Source organism: Leptodactylus fuscus, chromosome 5 (assembly GCF_031893055.1).
Source record: "Leptodactylus fuscus isolate aLepFus1 chromosome 5, aLepFus1.hap2, whole genome shotgun sequence".
Lineage (NCBI taxonomy): Eukaryota > Metazoa > Chordata > Amphibia > Anura > Leptodactylidae > Leptodactylus > Leptodactylus fuscus.
In genome coordinates this window covers 20,383,577-20,406,384 of record NC_134269.1, presented here as the reverse complement: position 1 = coordinate 20,406,384, position 22,808 = coordinate 20,383,577, and the positions used below count along the sequence as shown (strand labels likewise).

The 22,808-nt window shown below is 45.9% G+C and overlaps 1 protein-coding gene across 5 annotated transcripts in view; it reads left to right on the top strand.

The window, feature by feature from the left end:
- The window catches only part of DNM2 (dynamin 2), a 46,507-nt gene extending 24,447 nt beyond the window's left edge, over nt 1-22,060 (top strand). Inside the window, exons 11-22 of one of the 5 annotated variants that reach the window (XM_075272599.1) lie at nt 371-457; nt 911-981; nt 2,257-2,283; nt 4,614-4,665; nt 5,251-5,262; nt 7,736-7,849; nt 8,947-9,056; nt 10,072-10,183; nt 10,550-10,714; nt 10,928-11,163; nt 11,416-11,664; nt 20,376-22,060. In XM_075272599.1, coding sequence (XP_075128700.1) covers nt 371-457; nt 911-981; nt 2,257-2,283; nt 4,614-4,665; nt 5,251-5,262; nt 7,736-7,849; nt 8,947-9,056; nt 10,072-10,183; nt 10,550-10,714; nt 10,928-11,163; nt 11,416-11,664; nt 20,376-20,418 — 1,278 coding nt within the window. In that variant the 3' untranslated portion in view covers nt 20,419-22,060. Of the gene's footprint in view, nt 1-370; nt 458-910; nt 982-2,256; nt 2,284-4,613; nt 4,666-5,250; nt 5,263-7,735; nt 7,850-8,946; nt 9,057-10,071; nt 10,184-10,549; nt 10,715-10,927; nt 11,164-11,415; nt 11,665-12,437; nt 15,011-20,375 lie in introns of those variants that run through there. The other 4 variants (XM_075272595.1, XM_075272597.1, XM_075272596.1 and 1 more) reach the window with 4 other exon arrangements.
- Nucleotides 22,061-22,808: the final 748 nt, after the last annotated feature.

The following is a 22,808-nucleotide window of genomic DNA, read 5'->3' as shown; positions in this document are numbered from 1 at the left end:
GAATAGAGTCAATAACTGGGGTGCTGCTGGGCAGGGAGAAGGGGGTATAGCACTAAACCAGAGCTGCAGCTCCTTCGTTCTGTGGCTCGGAGGTCAGGCTGCAGTGCTTGGGCTGTGCGTCCATTATAACCGGTCGGTCTTGCGTGACTCGTATGACTGGATGGTCACCGGGCTGGTACGACTGGGCAGCATGCGGGTCCCATCCCAGCCAAGCATTACAAACAAATCGAGTGCAAAATGATGATTCTGCATAATGCCAGCCATCTATCATCTCACTCATGCATGCCAGGACGGCCAAGTGTCAGCCAAGATACTCAGTCCAGGTTTTTTTGACCCTTGAACTTTTTTTTTTTCTTCTGCTCCTCCACAGCTCGCTTCTTATCCCAGACTTCGAGAAGAGAGCGAGAGGATCGTCACGACGTATGTCCGAGAGAGAGAAGGAAAAACAAAAGAGCAGGTAGGTGACTGTCACTGATGTCTAGACTGTCTTCACTGGAGGACTTAGATATTGATGACTCCATCAATATCTGATCGGTGGAGGTCCAACCCTCCCAAGACCCACACAGATCAGCAATGTGAAGAGACTGCAGTGTTAGAGTGAGCGCTGCGGCCTCTTCAGTAAATACCAAGCACAGCGCCAAACGTATAGTGGCTGTGCTTGGTATTGCAGCTCAGCCCCATTCACTTGAATGACCCTGACCTGCAAACAGGCCATGTGATAAATAAACGTGACGTTGTGGCCTGTGAAGTAGAAGCATCACTCACTGGAGCGCCACAGGTTTGATAATATGGCCAGTGACAGAAAACCAACTCCATGAGTGCCAGTATGGCCGACAACCGTTACCGATAGCATTCAGGCCTACCGTCTAGTGCACACGTTATGCTTATCTTTGGCTCTCTGTGTCCGCAGATTCTTCTACTAATAGACATTGAGTTGTCTTACATCAATACCAATCATGAAGATTTCATTGGATTTGCCAAGTAAGTGCCCCCCCTTCCTTTCCCCTTTCATACCTAATGAGCTCAGACCCCGGACAATGAGGTGGCCATTACGCCTTGGTTGCATGAGTGTGCCGATAATATTGTAAGATACTTCTCAACATGATTTAAAGTTGTTACGTGTGAACAAGCCTCATGTCCATCTTGTTTTGAGAGATCTGATTTTCTCACTGCCCTTTGCTCAGTCAGAAAATCCCCCAGAAATGAGTAAACTCCTTAGAGTGAATGTGGAGCCAAAATTCTGTGCGGATGAGAAAAAAATCCTGCTCTGATACAGAGCTCCAAATCTCCTGCAGCCACCACTAGAGGGAGCCCAGTGAGTTCTGTATATAAAGAGTATGCAGTAAGCTGTTAAAGGGCTTGTACCACTATGGCCACAGGACAGGGGATAAGTGTCCGATCACTGAGGCCTAATCGCCGGGTTCTCCGCTGATCAGGAGGATGGACAATCCCTCTAAGGCCTCCCTGTGTACAGAGCGCCACTGTGCTTGTGTGTCCATTGCTACATTCACTTCTATGGGGCTGCAGGCTTATTACAGTATTGGCAACCCCATAGAAGTGAATGGAACCCTTAGTGGGACTTTCGGTCCCCCATCCTCCCCGGGGATCGTGCCCCCAGTGATCGGACACTTATGTCCTGTCACATTGATAAGTGGTCGTAGTGGCACAAGCTCCCTGTGGTGGTGGTTGCAGGTAGTCACCATGTTTTCTTCTATGTTTCTGCAGGAGATTTGGACCTCTGCATCAGAATAAATAAATAACATATATAGAAATCTAATAAAAACATGAGTTTTCACAGAATTTTGAACCCCGTTAGATGTCCGGAGGGTGGAACGTGTCACTAATGTTTGTATTTTATTCTCTCAATGCACGTTGTGTCCGGATGAAGCCTCTGCGCATGGTTTGACTTCTCACCAAATGGTGTGTGTTCGAGTGTAGTCCAGTTGTCTTCTGCAGCCTGTGGCCATCCATCTTTTGGCAAACTCTCAGCATGCTCTGACAGCCCAGGTTGCAGACCGTTGCTCTTGTCTATGCCTAGTCCTAGTGCTTGTGTGTTGCCGCCATGTTGTCTGCTGCCTCGATGTTCGTCCTGCCTTCTCACGCTTGTGTTGTGGCTTGTCTCGCAGTCTCTCACCTCTCTGAGTAATTTCTCTCCTGTATTTTTCTTCTTGCTGTCACTTTTGACCTGCACCCTCTCTCTTTCTCTTCATCCTCACGATCATCGCTCACTTGTTCCCCCATTCTGTCACATCCCAGCTGTTATACCGAGCAGCTCGTTCCAGGGTGGGTATTTCACAGTGTACCACCTGAGTGTGGGTGTCCGTCTGAGTGATTGATGCGGAAGTGCTTGCCGTTTTTTCGTCTACAGATATTTTCAGGATCCCCCTTGTTTAGCCTTGGTTTATGTCTGCCACCTATGTCATTCATTCTTTTACCGAGCTAATGTAAACAAATGGAGCTGTAGTGTAAAGCAAGGGGGAGGCACCGAGTAGCTGATGAATCCCTAATTCGTCATTTCTTAGATTCTACACCCATCCTGAGAACAAAGGTGAGGTAGTAAAGTGTGCCCTCCCAGCCACATGACGATATCGTGAACTATACAGAGGCTTATTCTCTTGGATGGCGCTGCTGTGCTACACTAGTGCTGTACCCTCCTTCATTCTCAGGATGGGTACCGGAAGATACCACTAGGCGGAGCTCAGGAGCTAACTTCACTGTTATCACTGAGTTCTATGTATAAACTACTGTATATACAGTGAGCTCCCCCTAGTGGTGACCACTCACAGAGTATCTCCATTGAATGGTCTGTACAGGAGATCTGAAGATGGGTGTCAGAAAGACAAACCTCTAACCATTTTAATGATGAGTTATGAAATGTGGACCTAAAAACATGATGATAAAAGTGGACATTCATGGGTCAAGGGCTTTACAGCACGAGAGAGAGATGGGATCCTGCCCCAAGGCCGGACGGGAAGCTCAGAGCAAAGAATAAGGCAACAGACACTTGCTTTGGACAGAGGAGCCTGGAGCGTGCGGCCTATAGAGCTGTACAGTATGGGATAGTGGTATGGCTCACCAAGGCTAGTTTTATCCGAATGGATTTGGCAGTAATTTCCAGACTGAACCCTGACATACGAGACTCAGCATTATTGTCACCCATGATGCTAGAAGTTCCCTACTGAAAACAGAATTACAGGGACTCCTCACATCCTAGATGACCATAGTGCCAGGAATTTGGGCCCCGGCTCATGATTCCTTCTGGGAAATACTGCCAACATCTGGTCCATATCTCCTGGACCAAATCTGTTTGTGTGAAGCTGGTCTGAAGCAGTTTCTTGCATCTGGCTTCGGCCTCCTGCCTCAGTGCGCAGCGTGGTTTGGGCTCTGAACTGGTGCCTGTCTGGTTTAGTGCAATGAGACATTGCAGAGGGACCCAGAAGCCTTTGCCCTCTTAGTTGCTTAAAGGGGTTTTGCCATTATGGACATTTATCCCCCATCCACTGGAAAGAAGGTAAGTGCGACGTCACTAGGGGCCCGACAGCCAGGTCCACCAGTGATCAGGAGGACGGGGGCCTGAGTCCAAGTCCAACTAAAGACTCCTTGCTTTAGGAGAACTTTTAGGCCTCCAGATAACTGGAAACCAGGCTGTTGGGGCCCCCAGCAATCGGACACTAATCCCCCGTCCTGTCCATAAGTTTCCATATCTGCTTATCGTCACTCGATTGCATTGGTCTAATTACACGGGGGGGGAGAATTTCTGTTGCGATAGCTCCTCCCCCATTAAGAGGCATGAATTATCGGCAGTGCTGCCCCGACTATAATCTAAGACCTAATCTGCGACCAGCGAGCGTTTGCTTGTTGATCATCCAATTGACGTCTCTACTAGTCAGGGCTGTTATCTGCATGAAGCATTCCTAGGAAGGCTCGTGGCCAATAATATCCTTGAATATCAGCCTATCTAATAGCACCTTCGGCCTGTGACCCCACTAAGGATCCCCTCTCTCTGGTGCTGTCATGGTTTCCAGAATAGCAGATTATCGGTAAGTGATTCTTATTTTGTGGTGGGGGATGGCCGACCTGTTACCTGTATAACACTATTAAGCTGAGGCCACACATTTTTGTTGCCTAGTTTGCTGCTGGAGTGGTGTTAGAAGGGAGATGTATAAGAACGTCCTCGATATTCCTCGTTCCTTTAGAAGCCTTTCTTGGTTTATGCTCAAAAAACTCTGCAAAATCTGCAACAAAAACCCAGCTTTTCCACAGTGTGTGGCCTTTATCTCCAAGGCTACAGAATTGATGGCCTAGCCTTAGGATAAGCCATCAGTATCATATTGGTAGGGGGTCCAACTTCGAGTAACCCCATGATCGGCTAACTGAAGGGGCCACATTGCTCCTCTGATCCATTCCAGGTCATGGCTATGTATGATATCTGGAGTGACTAGTACAGCGCTATGGTAAGGAATGTGGGGGGCGGCAGACCACCAGCAGCGATCTGATATCGATGACCTATCCTAAGGAAAGCCCGTTCGTTTTGTGTGCTGGAGTACCGCTTTACCTGAGATGGCTCACTCCTCTACCACCATTACTCACCCTCTACTTGCTTTTACTTGTAGTGCGCAGCAGAGGAGCACGCAGCTCAACAAGAAGAGGGCCGTCCCCAATCAGGTAACCATCCAGTACCACAACGATAACCAAAAAGTCACGCTTGTCAGGGCCAGATCACTAAAGGGCGTTCGGTATCTGATGTCCGTCAATCCTGTGCACTTCATATTATCAGTGTCATTGCCTTCTCTTCTTGTACCGCCTCCTGTGACTGTAAGGGGAACTACTACTCCCAGCTGTGCTAATGCTGGGATTTGTAGTCTCTCCAGTGCAGGGGGCGCTCTAGCCTACAGCAGACTGTCCCGCTCTCACTCTGTCCTGTCTCTGACCTGCTCACACTCTCTGCACACCATGCATGTGCGTCTGTGACATTACAATTCGCATGGATATATAATTTTGCCACTGACTTTGTTGTTGTTGTTCTTGTTGTTTTTTGGGTTAATGGGAGTTTAAATATTAACTGTATATTAATTGCATGTAATTTTCTCCCCTCTTCTTCCTCTCCTCTCGCTGCTGTTCCATTCTGTGTCCATACACGTGTTGTTCCCATTCTCTCTCTCCATAACTCTCTCTCTATCTCTGGTCATAAAATTCTTTCTCTCCTCCCGCCTCACCTTAATCTTGTGACTCCTGCTATACTTAACCCAGGGAGAGATTCTGGTAAGTACTTGCTGAGTGTGAGTAACCATGCTTTGGCCAGGAAGGAATGCAAACCACTGCAACTAATGGCATTGGGCGCTCATGAACCGATATGCCATATGCGTATGTTTTAGACAGATGGACCACAGAGACTCCCGTAGCCGAGCTGGCCAACCTACTCTATCATGCAGTCCTGGGCGCCTTTCAAGGGTTACATGTTACCTTCAGTAACATTTAAAAACGGGCACGCCACTTACCCTTCAACTCGGACACGACCAGAAAGCAGCACTGCAAAATGTGATGCTGCCATCTTCTGGCTACATTCATTATATTCCTTAAAGGGATTCTATTATTAAAATCACATTTTTTTTTTTTTTCTCGATCACACGTAGGAATAGCCTTAAGTAAGGCTATTCTTCTCCTACCTTTAGATGTCTTCTCCACGCCGCTATTCGGTAGAAATTCCTGTTTTTGTCTGTATTCAAATGAGTTCTCTCGCAGCACTGGGGGTGGGGCCCAGCGCCCAAACAGCACTGGGGGCGTTCCCAATGCTGCGACAGAACTCTCCAGCGACTCCTCCATCTTATTAAGGAACGGCCTCTCTGTGTGTCTTTTTCCGGAGCTGTGTAAGTGGCCATTTTGTGGGCATGCGCATTCGGCTCTGCCCGAAGCCTAGAAGTTAGAACCCAGCTCCGGAAGAAGACGCACAGAGAGGCCGTTCCAGAAGAAGATGGAGGTGGCGCTGGAGATTTCTCTCACAGCATTGTGGAAGCCCCAGTGCTGTTTGAGTGTTGGCGACCGCCCACAGTGCTGCAAGAGAACTCATTTGCATACTGAAGAAAACCAGGATTTCTACCGAACGGCGGCGCGGAGAAGACATCTAAAGGCAGGAGAAGAAAAGCCTTTCTTAAGACTATTCCTACGTGTGATCGAGAAAAAATGTGATTTTCGTGATAGAATCCCTTTAAAGGGTTTTCCAGGACTAAAATATTCATGATTTATCCTCATGATGGGGCATACATATCAGATTGGGAGTTGCAGCCAAAATTACAGCGTAGCCCTTAGTGTATTGGATTTTGGCGGGGGAGGGGATAATAACGCGTGGTTTCCATCCCATGGCCAAGGAATGGTTTGTCTTGTTGCCAATTGAAATCAGAACTGCTCTCAATCTGCGGCTTTTTCTGGCTTGTGTTCCCTTTTACTATCATATACGGTTTACCCCGTGCCAACCGTCACCTGTCATTACTGATATCACGTGACCAATCAGGTGGGCAATGGAGGAGGATGAGGGCCGGGACATTGATTCTATGGTAAAAGTTTATGGAAATTGCCATGCCTGACGATTCATTGGTGTGGAAGGGAACAATGTGAACAAAGGGCATGGTGTCGGGTGGTAGATTCATATTCTGTACTGGTCGGCATCCCATAAATGTATCTCAATTGTCCCGAGCTTGCTTTGCCCGTCGACCAGTATGTACGCTTCAGTCTGCCGCACTCGGTGGCATTACAGGTTTTGCACAGGGATCCCTTCAGCCATCGAACATATGAGGTGGCCATTTTGTGTCGGATTCTTTGCATGATGGGGTCACAAAATGGCTGATGTATAAGTCAATCTGAGGTAAGTGCTGCATTTCAGAGCGGCCATTAACTAGTAGTGTGTGCAAGAGGCCAGAACAATAGAGACGGTCCTGTCATGGCTGCTGGTTAACCGTTAGAGCACCATTCTGCCTGGTGTCATGATCCAACTTTCCCAGGATCCTGAAAGATAACCTGGCCAAGCCCATACATTAGCCATATTCCTTGCTTTTGTTATTTAGGGGTATGCCGGACTTTGGCAAGGCAGCCATTTAGGATTGTGGGAATCTTAAATCGAAACTATGGCTGCTTTCTTCTGCTCAGGAAGTGACATCATGTTCGTTGGTCACATGGCCATGTTGCGGCTCAATCCCATTCATTTTACTGGGCTGGAGATTTGGCATTGCCATGTGACCAATGTAGTAAGTAGAAAGCGGCCATGTTTTCGGGGTCCTGCACGACCTCTTGAATGACCACACTGTATCGGTGGTTATCCAGCCCTGCCTGAAACGGCTAACACCTGTAACATAATAGTGAAACTTTTTAAAGGGATATTCCTGTCAGAACAAGTTACGTCCCTATCCTTTGGGTAAGGGGTAACTTGCTCTGACAGTAATACTCCTTTCAAATGGAAAGTTCCTATAGAAGCAATGGGTGCAAAATATTACAAAAATGCCAGATGGTTGGCATACTGGCATATACATAGAGAGACACTACATGTATAATATCAGTACGCCCATCGAAGTCTACAGGTATGCAACAAAATGGCCGTCCGGGTCCTAGAGCCTTTTGTGTAAGCGACTGCCCCTCAACCGCATAGGACCCCCCCACATGATGGTTGCCTCTCTTTGTTTCCTTTCTCCCATCCCCCATCTTCTACTTTTTTTTTTCTCCCACCCCCCCTTTTTCTCTCTTGCAGGTCATCAGGAGAGGCTGGCTAACCATCAACAATATAAGTATCATGAAAGGCGGCTCCAAGGAGTACTGGTTTGTGCTGACCGCCGAATCCTTGTCCTGGTATAAGGATGAAGAGGTAAAAGCAAGACGGGAAGGAGGGGGGTGTAAACTTTTTATTTCAAATCCATATGGTTTCTATCAATACATACACAGCAATGCAGCGGCAGCAGCAGCGTCCTCCTCTGTGCTCGTCCGTCCCAGTTTAACCAGTGTGTAGACTACTGTTCACATTCTGTCCAACGAACACGTAGTCTGAACACTGGGAGAACGGGGTCAGTCATAATCTTCTCCACAAGGTGAACGATCATCTCGGGGGGACAATTCCTTGAGTGCTCCCCATGCCGTCTCGTAGCTGCACATTCATGTCCATCAGATGGGCACCCACACACTCCCGCCTCTCATTACCCTGCAATTCCCGACCTTACCCCTTACTCTTCTCCCATATCCAAGCGTTTCGATTCTAGCATCATCCATCCCTATACTCTACAAGTACTACTACATTACCTCCCCTGCATCATGCTATACCCCCAGTAGTCCCAGCATCCCCGCCTGCAGACCACCCTGGTCTAAATGATATTTTATGCCTCATGGGTGCCCCCACCAATCGCCACCACCCATCTCTACCCACCCGAGCGCTGATCCCTGCTTGTAGATCTCACCAGTCTTCTGAGAGAATGGAGAGCGGCTGCAGGGTCGTCCAGGCTGCCCGTGACGTGGCATTGAAATGCTTTGAGCTTTGGGAACACATTTGTGGCTATGCAGGAAGTGAGAGAGGAGGGGTTAGGAGGCCGTTGGGGGGGCCCTCTGCCTCCATCACCCTTCATGGGCCAAAAATCCTCCCAGACACTTAAACTGTTCCAGATGTTTCATCTCCAGCCGAAACATATGCTCCCTTCCTTTAACCCCTTGCACTCCAGACAAGCTTGCATTGGCGAACACCAAGAACCCCCCACAAAATAGTAGTTTCATCTCGGGCAACGTATAGCTGTAATTAAAGCCATTAATTAACCCTAATCAATGTAAGTCCAGGTGGCGCCCCCATGTGTGTAAGACCGGCCACTTATCCAGCTAATGCTGAGTAATGAGGCTTCAGATTGTTCAACATTATTTTATCCGTGCCAGTTTCTCGTCCGCTTAGTCGCATAGTGACCGGCTCTTCTGTGCCCCCTGCAGGAGAAAGAGAAGAAGTACATGCTGCCGCTCGACAACCTGAAGATCCGAGATGTAGAGAAGGGGTTCATGTCCACAAAACACATCTTTGCAATTTTCAACACAGAACAGCGGTGAGTGGTCTGTAAAAGGGACTCGAGATTCACATTAGCGCTGCTTTTCCGTTGTTCTAATCGACTGGAGGACCAGAACAGAGCGGCGAATGGATAAAATAGCCGTAACACACGGAGCCCAGCGGACCCCATTGACTATAAAGGGGTCCAGCGGGTGTCCGTTATTTTAAAACTGAAACCTATAGAAGAAATAGTCCTCCGTCCAGGACTTTTCCTCTGGGACACTGCAATAAAGACTCCAACAGAGATTCTGGCGCAGATGTGAACGAAGAGAAAAGGATTTGAGGCAAGAAAGTAGATAAGGGGACAATATCATATACATAGTGTGTCGGTGGAGGGTGTGCTTCATTTATGACAAGGTACAGGTCTCTTCTTAAATTAGGAGCATCCTCCACCGGACTGTGTACTTGAATGGGAAAGTCTCATGGCTGGCTTAGATTTCCAGTATCATTTAGCCACGCCTCTTTTTTTGGGGGAAAAGTAGCATGAACAGAGTAAAACTGTCAGCTGCAACAATTTATAGTCTGGGGTAAGATGATGATAAACCCGCCCCCATGATCGCCTATCCATAGGCTATACCATAAATGTCTGATAGCTGGGGGGGGGGGGTCCTATAACCCCCTATTAAAATCTGGATGGGAGCAACCACCAAGGAGAGATCTCGCATTTGAATGTGGTCAGTGCAGTGTCCCAAGACACGATCTCCTATGAATTTTGTGTAAACCCTCTGTACATCCCCTCTCAGGCTGTACAAAGAGTAATATCCATCATGTGCAACCAATCTATACATCGCTCCAGTACATCTAAAATAAGAAGTGATGAAATGTCATGTACCGTTTTGTGTATACAGCTCCATGCAGACCTATGTGTTTCCATGGTTGATAGATACAATCACTATGTAGTCATGGCTGTATTACGGTCTTCAGTAGGTTAGCCAGAAGGCATGTACTGGAGTGGGCGGCCATTTTCTGTGCACAAGAGACTGACTCAATTTCTTCTTCTGCTGTCTTTCCAGGAATGTATATAAAGACCTGCGTCAGATAGAATTGGCCTGTGACTCCCAGGAGGATGTGGACAGCTGGAAAGCCTCTTTCCTCCGAGCCGGGGTCTACCCTGAAAAAGACCAGGTTAGCCGTGTGCAGTCCCTTGGCAGTGCGAATAGTGTGGACGCCACGTGTAGTCTTGTGACATTGGACAGAAGTGCTGGGAACACGGGGTAGTCGCGTGACATTTAGAGGGAGTAATATGGATGCTGTGTGTAGTCGTGTGACATTTACAGACAGTAATATGGATGCAGTATATAGTCGTGTGACATTTACAGACGGTAGTATGGAAGCTTATGTAGATTTGTGCCGTTTACCAGGAGTAGTATGGATGCCCTATGTAGCAATATGACGCTCCGTGGCGGTCTTGTGATTGCTCTTTCTCTGCTGCTTAGTGGGTGTTGTTGTGCGGGGCTCTGAGCCACTTGTTTTTTCAATTTTTACCCTCAGACAGAGAATGAGGACGAAGTCCAGGAAAACACATTCTCAATGGATCCACAGCTGGAAAGACAGGTGGAGACCATCCGAAACCTGGTGGACTCCTACATGGCAATTATCAACAAGTCCATCCGTGACCTCATGCCAAAGACCATAATGCACCTCATGATCAATAACGTAAGTTGGTCTGGGGCTCACCCTTGTCCGTAAGTCCTGTGAGGGCCTGTTCTCTGTCATTCCTAAACCTCACAAAGACCTTTCCATGGCGTCAGCACATGATTCTTTCTTTCAACCGCCCCTCTGCACCATGTGCATGCTGGTTTGTCAGTGACTTGGACAGAGCTCTAACAGTGACCCGGGATTTAGTCATTTCCCTTTTTCCTGTCGCAGACAAAAGATTTCATTCACTCCGAACTGCTGGCGTATCTCTACTCCTCCACTGACCAGAACAGCCTTATGGAGGAGTCAGCGGACCAGGCTCAGCGACGAGACGAAATGCTCAGGATGTACCATGCACTGAAGGAGGCCCTGAATATCATTGGCGACATTACCACTAGCACCATCACCACCCCTGTCCCTCCACCGGTGGATGACACCTGGCTGCAGAACTCCACCAGCGGACACAGGTCAGTGCTATAGGATAAGATTCTCAAGGGTGGAATAATATAGAATGTATATGTAAAAATGGAGTCTCCAGTATTAATGTTATGCTTGCTCTGGGGTTGACATGGTAGCAACAGATTGTGCATGGACTTCCTGTCATCTGACAGTGATGATCACATGATAATGGTACACAGTATCCAAGTGCCTTTGTTATAGCTTTCTTTTAACTCTAGTTCAGTGCCAGACACTCACATTTTATTTTATTTTGTCCACAGCCCGACAGCACAAAGGAGACCGGCTGCCAACATCATGCCTCCAAGCCGCCCACCTGCAGTACGGGGCCCAACTCCTGGGCCCCCACTCATCCCCGTGCCTGCAGGAGGCTCTGCATATCCACCCATCCCATCCCGCCCTGGTTCTATGGCCGGCTTCCCTGCTGCTAACAATGACCCATTCTCTGCACCTCCACAGATCCCATCACGGCCAGCTCGTATACCCCCAGGTGTACCCCCTGGTGTGCCCAGGTAAGAAATACCCCCTCTGTTTTGCACACTGATAATGCATGACCTTTAGGCTATATGAAGCTTAGCTGCTGAGCTCATTGCAATGCTATATCTTTGTACATGAATAATCTGCACAAAGGAACAAGTCTATTTACCATTGTGAATTTTGGGGTTCAGCTGGTGTCCCCCCCCCAAATAAGCTAGTACACCCATAATCTCTGTCATTGATTCCTAGATAATATTGAGTGTTCAGCACTCTTTCTGCATTATCAGGACCCCCTATCTACAGTATAGTACATGAGGGAGACTGGAGTCATTTGTATTGTAAAGGGGTATACTCCCCATTCTACAGCTTATCTATAGATATAATCTACATAAACGGAGGCGTTACAACCTTCATTATACTCCAGAGCTGCCTTCAGAATTCTTCTGATTGCTGTTGGAAACAGTCAACAAGCTTGTTGTTAGGCCAGCCCCTTGCAGCTTAGCAGAGTTTCTATAATGCAGGAAGACTAGTTCTTCTTATAAGACATTACTGTAGAAAAGAGAACACTTGCCCATATGACCAGGGCATGTTCTGTGTAAAGTGCTTGCTGTCAGTGAATGAGACCATTTTTGGGTCTATCCATAGAATCTATTGCCCCCTTAGCATACCTTACAGATTCTTCATGTACAGGGATCTGCAGCTTGTCTATCATGTATGACTCCTTCACCTTAACCCTCATTCTTTTTCTTTTATTTCCCTAAAACCTCTTTTTTTTTATTTTGTTGCCCCTTTTTCTTCCTTTTTGCAGCCGGAGACCTCCCGCCGCCCCAAATCGGCCCACCATAATCCGACCTGCAGAGCCCTCCTTACTAGACTAAGCATCGGGAGGGGGAGATTAGAGCAAAGTTTTCTGGCATTGCAGTCCTTGTTTGGGAGAGGGGATGTATGCGCAGGGTGTTGGTCTCCGTTATCACAGACGCCGCGCCGCCAAGGTGCCTAATCTGTCCTCGCTCTTGTCATCACCGCCGCTGCCGACCAGTTTCGCTAGGAATAGACTTTATACACCTCCATGTGATCCAGTATAGAGCGATGAATGTGTCATGAACGCTTGCGTGTGAATAGATCCTGACTGGAACGGCTGCGGGTTCCGTCTATGGCGGCCGACTGGTATCCATTGCAACTGGCATTTCGTGTGAGACCGGTGATCTGCCACCTAGGGCTCTCCAGCTGTTGAAGAAGATTATAACTCCCAGCATGCTCTGATAGCCTGCAGCTGGGAGTTGTAGTTACCCCAACAGCTAGAATGCCACAGGGGGCCGCCTGCTGCTTTGCAGGGGCTCATTGAGAAGCAGAGTCTATTTCTATGTCTGTAGCCTGATCAGATGTCGATTAAGAGACGTACAGGGATAAATGCAATGTCGCGTGGGGAAAAGTGTAATGTAAATGGCTGGAAAAACCGAACATCTGCTGTGTGTAAGATATATACAACCTCCAGTAAGTCCTGGTTATACCACCCCCTCCCCAGGTTCTGCCTATTCCCAGCATGGGGTATAGTATCCTAATGAAATGACTGTACAGATTTTGGATCTTTTGAGAAAAAAATTGCATTAATTTTCATATATATATATTTAACAGGCTCTATAAAACCTATTTACTCCAGAACTTAGAGTTTTAATTCTCTATAAATCAGTGCCTTGTATGCTTTACGGTGAGAGGGGTAGAGCGGGGAAAGCGGGCATGGTCCGGAATCATTCACATCATGAGGGTAAGAAAAGACTATATAACCTGCTTGTAACTGGGGCAGGATACAGGGAGTATATTATAGGTTAGGAAATTGCTTGAGTAGTAGCTCCTCAGTATAGGGAGTCAGTATGGGGTTCGTTCCCATTAGACTCTGTCATAATGGGGTTAAAATGTTATCCCATCTGGTTCCAACTCAATGGGTATACTAAAACTGGGGGGAAACAAAAAAATAAATAAAAACTTCTCTATATTTCCCAGATCAGCCATGTTCCCCTCATCCTCCTCACTGTCTTGGGTCTGCCTGTAAAATAGCTGGCTGCAGCAGGTGCCTCCCCCCATCTGCCCTGTCTGCAGTATGATAAAAATGATCTAAAAGGGGCTGTGCCGTTATAGACACTTATTCCCCATCCACTGGACAGGGGACAAATGTCCGATCGCTGGGGGTGATCAAGAGGGCGGGGGACCAAAAGTTAGTTCCTGAAGCTCGTAAACCAATGAATCTTCCTTAAATGGGAAGCCATGATGCGGAGCAGCGTTACATCCCAGTGCAGCTGGTAATAACGCTACTATGGATGCACTTAAAAGAAAATTTTAATAATCGGGTATCCCCTATGTTGGTTGGGTTCATCATCTGCACATCGTAAATATCTTTGTGCCACTGTCATCCCTGTTACAGTCAAATTTCTATACATTTCTATACCAGGAGATATCAGGTTCCTCCTACTGTCGATTGCACACTGCCCTGGCACATCTAAGCTCCTCCCTTTGTCCTCATTTGAAAGACTAGACATTAGTGTCATAGTTTTTAGGGGGCAGTCATGAAATAACGTTTGCATCTGTAAAACACCTAAGATGAGATCCTGCTTCCTATGTACAAGCAGGTTGTACATTCAAATACACCAGGCCACTTCTTTCCTACAATAGTCGCTCTCCACTTATTCTAACGCAGTTGGAATTCTATTTCTACCCCCCACCATTCCTTAGAAATCAGTTCTGTTAGTTTCATCACCATATATGGTAATTAGGTGCTGTCAAGTGGGAAGTCCCTGTCTGTTTTCTCGAACCCAGGACTACCCACCTGACAGACAAATCTGCATATTGTAGTGGTGAGACTAACAACACGGATTGCTCAGGAACAGCGGGGGCTAGAGAAAAAAAATTCCAACTGTTCCAGAAGCAGTGGAGCAACATCTATTAAAGGAAACAAAGAGATGTGGAGGTGGTGAAAGGTCCTCTTTAAAAGGGTCTTGTCTGATGGACAACTTGAGGGCAACTAGAGACAAGATTTGGGCTATGAGCTTAGGGTCTCCTGTACAAGGGGATAGATGGGTTTGCCCAGTATAACTGCCCTCACTGTGTATAGTAACAGACTCTCCTGGAGTGGATTGCACTGCGTGTACTATGCTAGTGGTCATGCTCTGTCCTCCTGGCCACATCAGTCACTTCAGAGGAGTTTCCCATCATGTCCGGGTTTCATCAGTGATAGAGGAAAAGAGGAAGCGTCATGGACTCTGTGACCATTCTTTTTATAGTTGTAAAGGAGCAGCTGGTTTGTTACCACCGAGAAAAACTGTGTACAATTTACCTCCCCAAATCTGTACCTTATTAATAAACTAAAATAAAGGGAACTTCATCCTCCTGGTGGTCGGTGATTTCACTTCTGGGTGTCTGTCTCCTTACTATGGTGTGTTTATTCTCATGTGGTTCATGTGGCTGTTACTGTATCACATACCAACATATGTACTCCTTCTGTAACTCCTATATCTCCTATTTTATATATAATATAAAAATATATATTATATTCTCCACTCCCTATAGCGCCTATTGCTCCATATATCATATCCCTATATCTCCTCCTATTACTCAATATGTTCTCGCCTATACCTCCTCCTATTACTCCATATAACTTCTCCCTATATCTCCTATTACTCCATATGTCCTCTGCTACATCTCCTCCTATTGCTCCGTATATCCTCCCTTATATTTCCTCCTATTACTCCATGTATCCTCTCCCTATATCTCCTCCCATTACTCCATATATCCTTCCTATATCTCCTCCTATTACTCCATATATCCTCTCCCTAAACATTTATACCCTGGAATATCAGCTCTTGTCCATATTCTACCACCTCATTCCTCCAGCGGGTGGCGTCTTCATGTAGATAAATTCTGCACTTCTTTTGTCCATATGAAGTATTTATCATGGATGAGGACTATTGCGGAGAGTCGTCCTTCCTGTACAGATTTTCTGCTGTTCTATAAAAATATGATCAGTTTTATTTAAAAAAAAAAAAAATCCTGAGCCTGTGATGTGGTGCAGAGAGTAGAGGTGGACATATGCTGATTTCTGTTTATTCACTTTGACTGTCAAGTTTTCCATTTACAATGTGGACAAGCAGAGCTGAAGTGAAGCGTATGGCGGAGGACAGGGCAGCCATGCCATTCTGTGCTAGGAGGAGGATTTCAGGCTGCCCATAAACACTGTAGCTTAGACTCACTTTACTTGTGCCCTGATAGAGCAGAACTACAAATCATCCAAATGGGAGACATTACTAGAAGGTGAGTGGCGGCTTATGTCCCATCATTCAGTGGTAGTTATTGGCAGTGAGATTGAGGGTATCAATATCCAAGTCAATGGTGACTTTATAAGATGGGAAGAGAAAGAAATTCCATTATTTGGAATCACAAAATGTTCCTATGATAACACTGCATGTCTAGTTATCTTTGTCTAGTGTTCATTAAAAGTGGAAAAAGTCATTGCCTATAGCACTGTGTGCGCATATTGAGAATGTCAAATCCTAGCCACTAGATCACCAGGGAGATCTGTTTGCACGTATTGAGGGTATCAAATCCTAGCCACTTGACCACCAGGGCGATCTGTCTGCACGTATTGAATCCTAGCCACTCGACCACCAGGGTGATCTGTCTGCACGTATTGAATCCTAGCCACTCGACCACCAGGGTGATCTGTCTGCACGTATTGAATCCTAGCCACTCGACCACCAGGGTGATCTGTCTGCACGTATTGAAGGTATCGAATCCTAGCCACTCGACCACCAGGGCGATCTGTCTGCACGTATTGAGGGTATCGAATCCTAGCCACTCAACCAGCAAGGCAATCTGTCTACACGTATTGAGGGTATCGAGTCCTAGCCACTCGACCACCAGGGCGATCTGTTTGCACGTATTGAGGGTATCAAATCCTAGCCACTCGACCACCAGGGCGATCTGTCTACACGTATTGAGGGTGTCGAGTCCTAGCCACTCGACCACCAGGGCGATCTGTTTGCACGTATTGAGGGTATCGAATCCTAGCCACTCGACCACCAGGGCGATCTGTCTACACGTATTGAGGGTATCAAGTCCTAGCCACTCGACCACCAGGGCGATCTGTTTGCACGTATTGAAGGTATCAAATCCTAGCCACTGGACCACCAAGGCTATACGTCTGCATGTATTGAGAGTATCTAATCCTAATCACTGGACCAAAAGGGAGATCTGTCTGCATGTATTGAATCCTAGGCACTAGACCACCAGGGAGAACTGCCTTCATGCATTGAGGTTCTTGAATCCTAGGCACTAGACCACCTGGGCGATCCGTCTGCACGTTTTGAGAATATCGAATCCTAAGCTCTAGACCAGGAAGGTCTGTACATCTTGAGTAGAGGGAATGTCTGTGTTTAAAACAATTACCTAGCTATAGCAAGAGAGTGGCTATATAAGGTGTCCCTCCCTCTTTCTGGAACCTTGTCATACATTACACAGCTAACCTATTGATTAGTAATGCTTCATTTTCTATGGGGGCATTACCAAAACCCTGCTGGCCCAGTGGAATTCAGAGATTGGTGGCTTTTTCTATACATACGTTTATGGAATATTACCAGCTAGTCTAATACTATAGCATTATACTAAAATGGTTAATTTCTGTAGATTAGGACACTAGTAACTTTTATTTAGTTATGTACTGTGGAATTGTCTATATATTAAATGCTCAATATGCGATATTCTTCCGAGACAGTGGTTCTCATCCTAAGGCCGTGACCCCGCAATACAGTTCCTCATGTTGTGGTGACCCCAAACCAAAAAATTATTTTTGGTTGCCATTGTTAATATTCCTCATGTAAACAACTGCACAGTTTGCCACATCTGTAGATTCATCACACACTATTATATGCTCCCCAGTACACTCCCCACCCCACTGTATTATATGCTCCACTTTATGATATGCTCCTCAGTATGCCCCCACACACACTTTATGTTCCCCAGTACATATGTACCTCACACACTTAATTATATGTACCCCCACACACACACACACACTTTACAAACACACTCTATCATACTTATCCATGAAGAGCCATCATGCTTTCTCCTCCTTCAGACTGCAAATGTGATGACTAACATTATCGCGCCTGTGTGGGGGCAAAGGTCGCTCTCTGCCGTCAGTGTGAGCCGCTGTCACAGCCTACACTGACAGCTTTCAGTTGTATGTGCACCATCATAGGAGACATGAAATATTACAGATTTGGCTTAAAGCTATAGGTTCTTCCTATAATGCATTAACAGGCCAAGTCCTCGAGGGTGAAATCTTTCCAGTGACCATTATGAAATGTGACTAGAACTCTGAGTGAGACTGTCATCTGAACCTAACTAAAACCATTATAAGGCCTGATCCTGTTTATGGAGCTGAATATCCTACTCAAACAGAATTATTCCATAAGTCCTACATCTGTCTGGGCCTTCTGACGTATTAGACAAAGCTGAAAGAGTTGTTAAGTGTCTTGTCCAAAAGTTTGAAGGTTTGGCTTTACCATGTACAAGGAAATCTCTTTAAGGGTGAGTTCACACGGAGTAAAGGGCCGCGTCATGTGGCACGTAGATGCCACGTGAGCTATTGCGGGCCGTATACGCTCCCATTGATTTCAATGGGAGCCGGGATCGTATACGCGGCGGTATTTTGCCACATCAAGCGGCACTTTACTCCGTGTGAACTCACTCTAAGACCTAGTAATGGAATAGATGATGTGTGTATTTGGAGATCCAGTAGCTCAGACAACCACCAGTCACAAGAATGGAGTTCTGTGTACCCCTTTATGAATGGAGTAGTGGAGTCTGCATACTACCATTCAAATCAATAGAACGACCAACGAAACCACCAGTATAGGACTTACCGCTCCCTTTAAATGGGTGGGGTGGGAGGAACTTAGTATCCCAGTTATAAGTGAGAGGGTTCTAGCAAAGGAACTATCCACGTTACTTATCCTGTGGATAGGTAAGTTGTAAGCTTCAGAAACCCCCTTAAGTAGGACCTTTCACAAACTCTAAGGCTACATTGAGACAACTGAGGTGAGATGTGCAGTATTACTTGCTCCCCGGTGTAGGAGATATTGTGCCGTTAGTTTTGGCACTGATATCGCTCAACTGCCAATGGTGGGCCTTACAGCTCAGTACAAAACGGAAAAACAAAAAGTTTTCAGCTCACCCTTCATGAAGATCTCATTGATGTGCATGGAAGTAGGTGGACTAAACCAGCTGAAGATAAATTGAAGCAAGAAGAAGGGATTCCAGCATCAACCGGACGAAGTATAAAACAACTTTTATTTGAAATCCATAAAATAATTCACATGGCAGCCACGGGTAGATGGAATGAATACATGGATATACAGCAGCTATGCATTTCAGGACATAAGGTGTCCCTTCCTCATGAATGCGTAGCTGTTGTATATCCATGTATTCATTCCATCTACCCGTGGTTGCCTTGTGAATTATTTTATGGATTTCAAATAAAAGTTAAATTTTATACTTTGTCCGGTTGATGCTGAAATCCCTTCTTGTTGCTCCAACTTACAGCTCAGTGTCTTTGCTGGGCCGTGAGGAACAACCCCCAACCCAACTGCCAGGACAGTGGTTTTCCATAGACTTGTACTGTCAGTTTAGCTCTCCACATCTAGTCATGGGCAGTGATGACTTTTTGTCTTAGTTCTGTGTTGCAGTGGTCAAAAGATCTGCAGATGGCAATACTATACATTAAAATAAAACAGGCAGAGCCATTGCTACTGGGCTCCATTTCCACATTTACTGCACTTGTGACCGATTCAGGTCCCCTATTATTACTGGACAAAGTTTGCAGGTGTACCTCAATTGTCTTATCCTACCTTTTCTTGGCCCGTGTTCACACACTGGAATCTGGACTGGAAAATATGGTCTGTCCATCTCCCAGATATTCCCAGGCCAAATCCAACTCAGGACATCTGCAAGGAGTTTGTATGTTCTCCCCATGTTTGCGTGGTTTTCTTCTAGGTCCTTGAGGTTCCTCCCACACTCCAAAGACATACTGATGGGAAATGTAGATTGCAAGCCCTATATGGGACAGTGACTGACACTGTCTGTAAAGCGCTGCGGAATATGATGGTACTATATAAGTGAGATAAATAAAATAAAGGTTTTTGCTGCCATTGTACCTTATAACTTGTCCTAACACCCCTCCTATGGGGCTTCTGATGGAGCTGATTTCACAAGACCATCATCAGTTTTCCAGAACTATCCTTAGGCTAGACTATATTAGATTGGTAAAATCGGTCTCCTAGGACCCCAGAATGGATCAACTGTTGAGATTCACCACTTGGATGAGCTCCATTTCTCAGGCCAGTGACATGTCCATTGATCACATGGTCATGCTCCAGCTTAGTCTCATTCAAATTAATAGGGCTGAGCTGTAATACAAAACACAGCCACTCTACAACATCAACAAGCCAGGATTTCAGTTGTCCATTTCTCTTCTTCAGCTCTTCTAGTATGCTAAGCTATCAGGATTTCCAGACTCACAAACTTTTACTATATTTTCATTGCACATTTCTAATGCAGGCTAAATGTTTTAGCAATTCCAGCTCCTCGGGGGCGGGGCCTATTATTCCTATAAAAGGAATTTGCATTTCTTAGACTGACTCCTCGTGGTTTGTTCTAGATACAATTACCGAATCTCCATTTTTTTGTTTCCATGCAGAAGACCACCTCCAAACACCCAAGCCAAACATCAGTTCTGGTGACAGCAGCCTTCTGTATGGGATACATAGGGCCTTACATTTGGGAGACTTACCTTGTCTACTTTATAATCCTTCCACTGTACAAAAAATGGATTTACAGGACACCATCTCAGTTCAAGGATTGGACCAACACTTCAGGCTTCAGAGTTGCCCAAGACATGGGGCTAAACCATCATGTGTGACCCACCACTATGACCATTTTTACCTATACAAATTGCTTTTGTAGACACCTGAATCAATAAGAAGCCATGGTAGGTGATGTCCTCATTCCAGAAGCGTAGTGTTGTCTACTTCGGACTGTAGGTATGATGTTTTCAACTGTACACTGCATATTTGGGTAGTCGAAACGGAGACATTACCCAAGGCTGCCTTTGTGGTGCAGACTACGTTGGGGTGGGATTTGTAAAATGCAGATAGTATATACTGGGAGAGTGTTTGTTTTATAGTGCTGTAGTTGGCATTACAGATTCTGTCTTGGCTTGGAAAACCGGAACGAGGTCATTATCTTAGTTTCAGAAAAATGGAAGTCAAGGATACCCTGAAGTTCCTGAACCTCGAAAACCACTAAGACCTAATGTCTATATTGGTGGTCTCCAACCCCATGGATGTCCGGCTGTTGTAAAACTCACATACTGGGAGTGATAGTTTCCTAACAATTGGCGACTATTGATCTATATTGTAGTGGATAAGATTATGAGAATCACGGGGGTAGAAGATGCTTGTACAAATTAACTAAAATTCTGTATGATATATAATGGTTAAATTAGGGAGTTTCTTCTTAATAAAAATCTTTTAACCACTGTCTACTGCTATGATGTCTCATAAGGATCTAGACTTTCTCTGTCTTGGTTATGAAGTCTTCACGTCTTCATCTTCTTCCATCCAGTTTATAGAAGCTGTACTAGTTTGCGACACCATAAACTCCTAAAGGGAATCCGGTAAACAAGGGGTTGCATGACCCCTCTCTTACTGTCTAAAGTGTATACTCCTCCGATAACAAAAACCTCTTTATAAGGGTAAGTTCACACAGAGTTTTTTGGTCAGGATTTTGAGACCGTATCTGCCTCAAAACCCCGACCAAAAAGACATCTCCCACTGAAATCAATGGGAACCGTTCATGTCTTTTTTTTTTTTCCTGGAGCCGTTTCTTCCGGAAGCAAGATGCTCATTCAAGACACTCCCTTCTCCGGACTAGGCCCATTCATTGGGCCTAACCCAAAGCAGAGTGCGCGGCTGGATGCCAGTGCAGTGCACCGGCTTTCAGTTGCGGCTACCCAGTTTTTGGATTGGAACCTGAGGCGGCCTCTGCCTCAGGTTCCGATACAAAAAACCCGTGTGAACTTACTCTAAGGAGGATATTATACTATTCAAGGTCTTATATTTATTGGGCATAGTTTAATTTTTAGTAAGAATTTCTTAAAGAGACAGTCCAGGCTGTTAAGGAGGCGGGGCATGGCACTGGCGTTCTTTGAATCTTTGTCATGCTCCACCCCTTACAATCCTGTACTAAGCATAGCACACTATCAGTTTTGCCCATGGTATTCCTATAATGATTATGTTCTTATTAATATATCGGGATTATTTTTGTAAAATGATAGCTTGTATTTCACATGTTAATAAAAACGGACAAGTATTTAAGCAACAACTTGTATGTAAATAGCTCATTCATTATCTGAGTATGGGGGGGTTTATCTTGATAGGTCTGATGATGTCACAGTGAGGAGGCAGGGTTATCTGAAGACTTGTGATGTCACATAATGAGAAGGCGGGGTTATCCAGGGAGAATTGGTGGCGTCACACAAAGAGGTAAAGTTATATGGTCGGACTAGTGACATCACAAGAAGGAGGCAGGTTTCTCCAAGCACTGGTGATGTCATAATAAGCATATATGGTTATCCCTTGAGAACTGGTGACATCACACAATGAAAAAGAAGGTTACTAGGGAAGGGACTGGTGATGTCACAGTGAACAGGTAACGTTATTGGGGAAGACTGGTGATGTCGCACAAAGAGGAGGTTAACATGTAAGGACTGGTGATGTCACAGGGAGCAGGTAGAGTTATTGGTTAGAGATGAGAGTACTGTTCGGATCAGCCGATCCGAACAGCACGCTCCATAGAAATGAATGGATGCACCTGGTACTTCCACTTTGACGGCAGCCGGCCACTTAACCCCCCCGCGTGCCGGCTACGTCCATTCATTTCTATGTGAGCGTGCTGTTCGGATCGGCTGATCCGAACAGTACTCGCTCATCTCTATTATTGGTAAAGATTGGTGCCGTCTAGAGATGAGCGAATAGTATTCGACGAATAGTTTCAAATACCTCCGCTCCCATAGGAATGCATGTAAATGACCGAACAGCAAGGGGTTAAGCGCCTAGTGATGTCACAATAG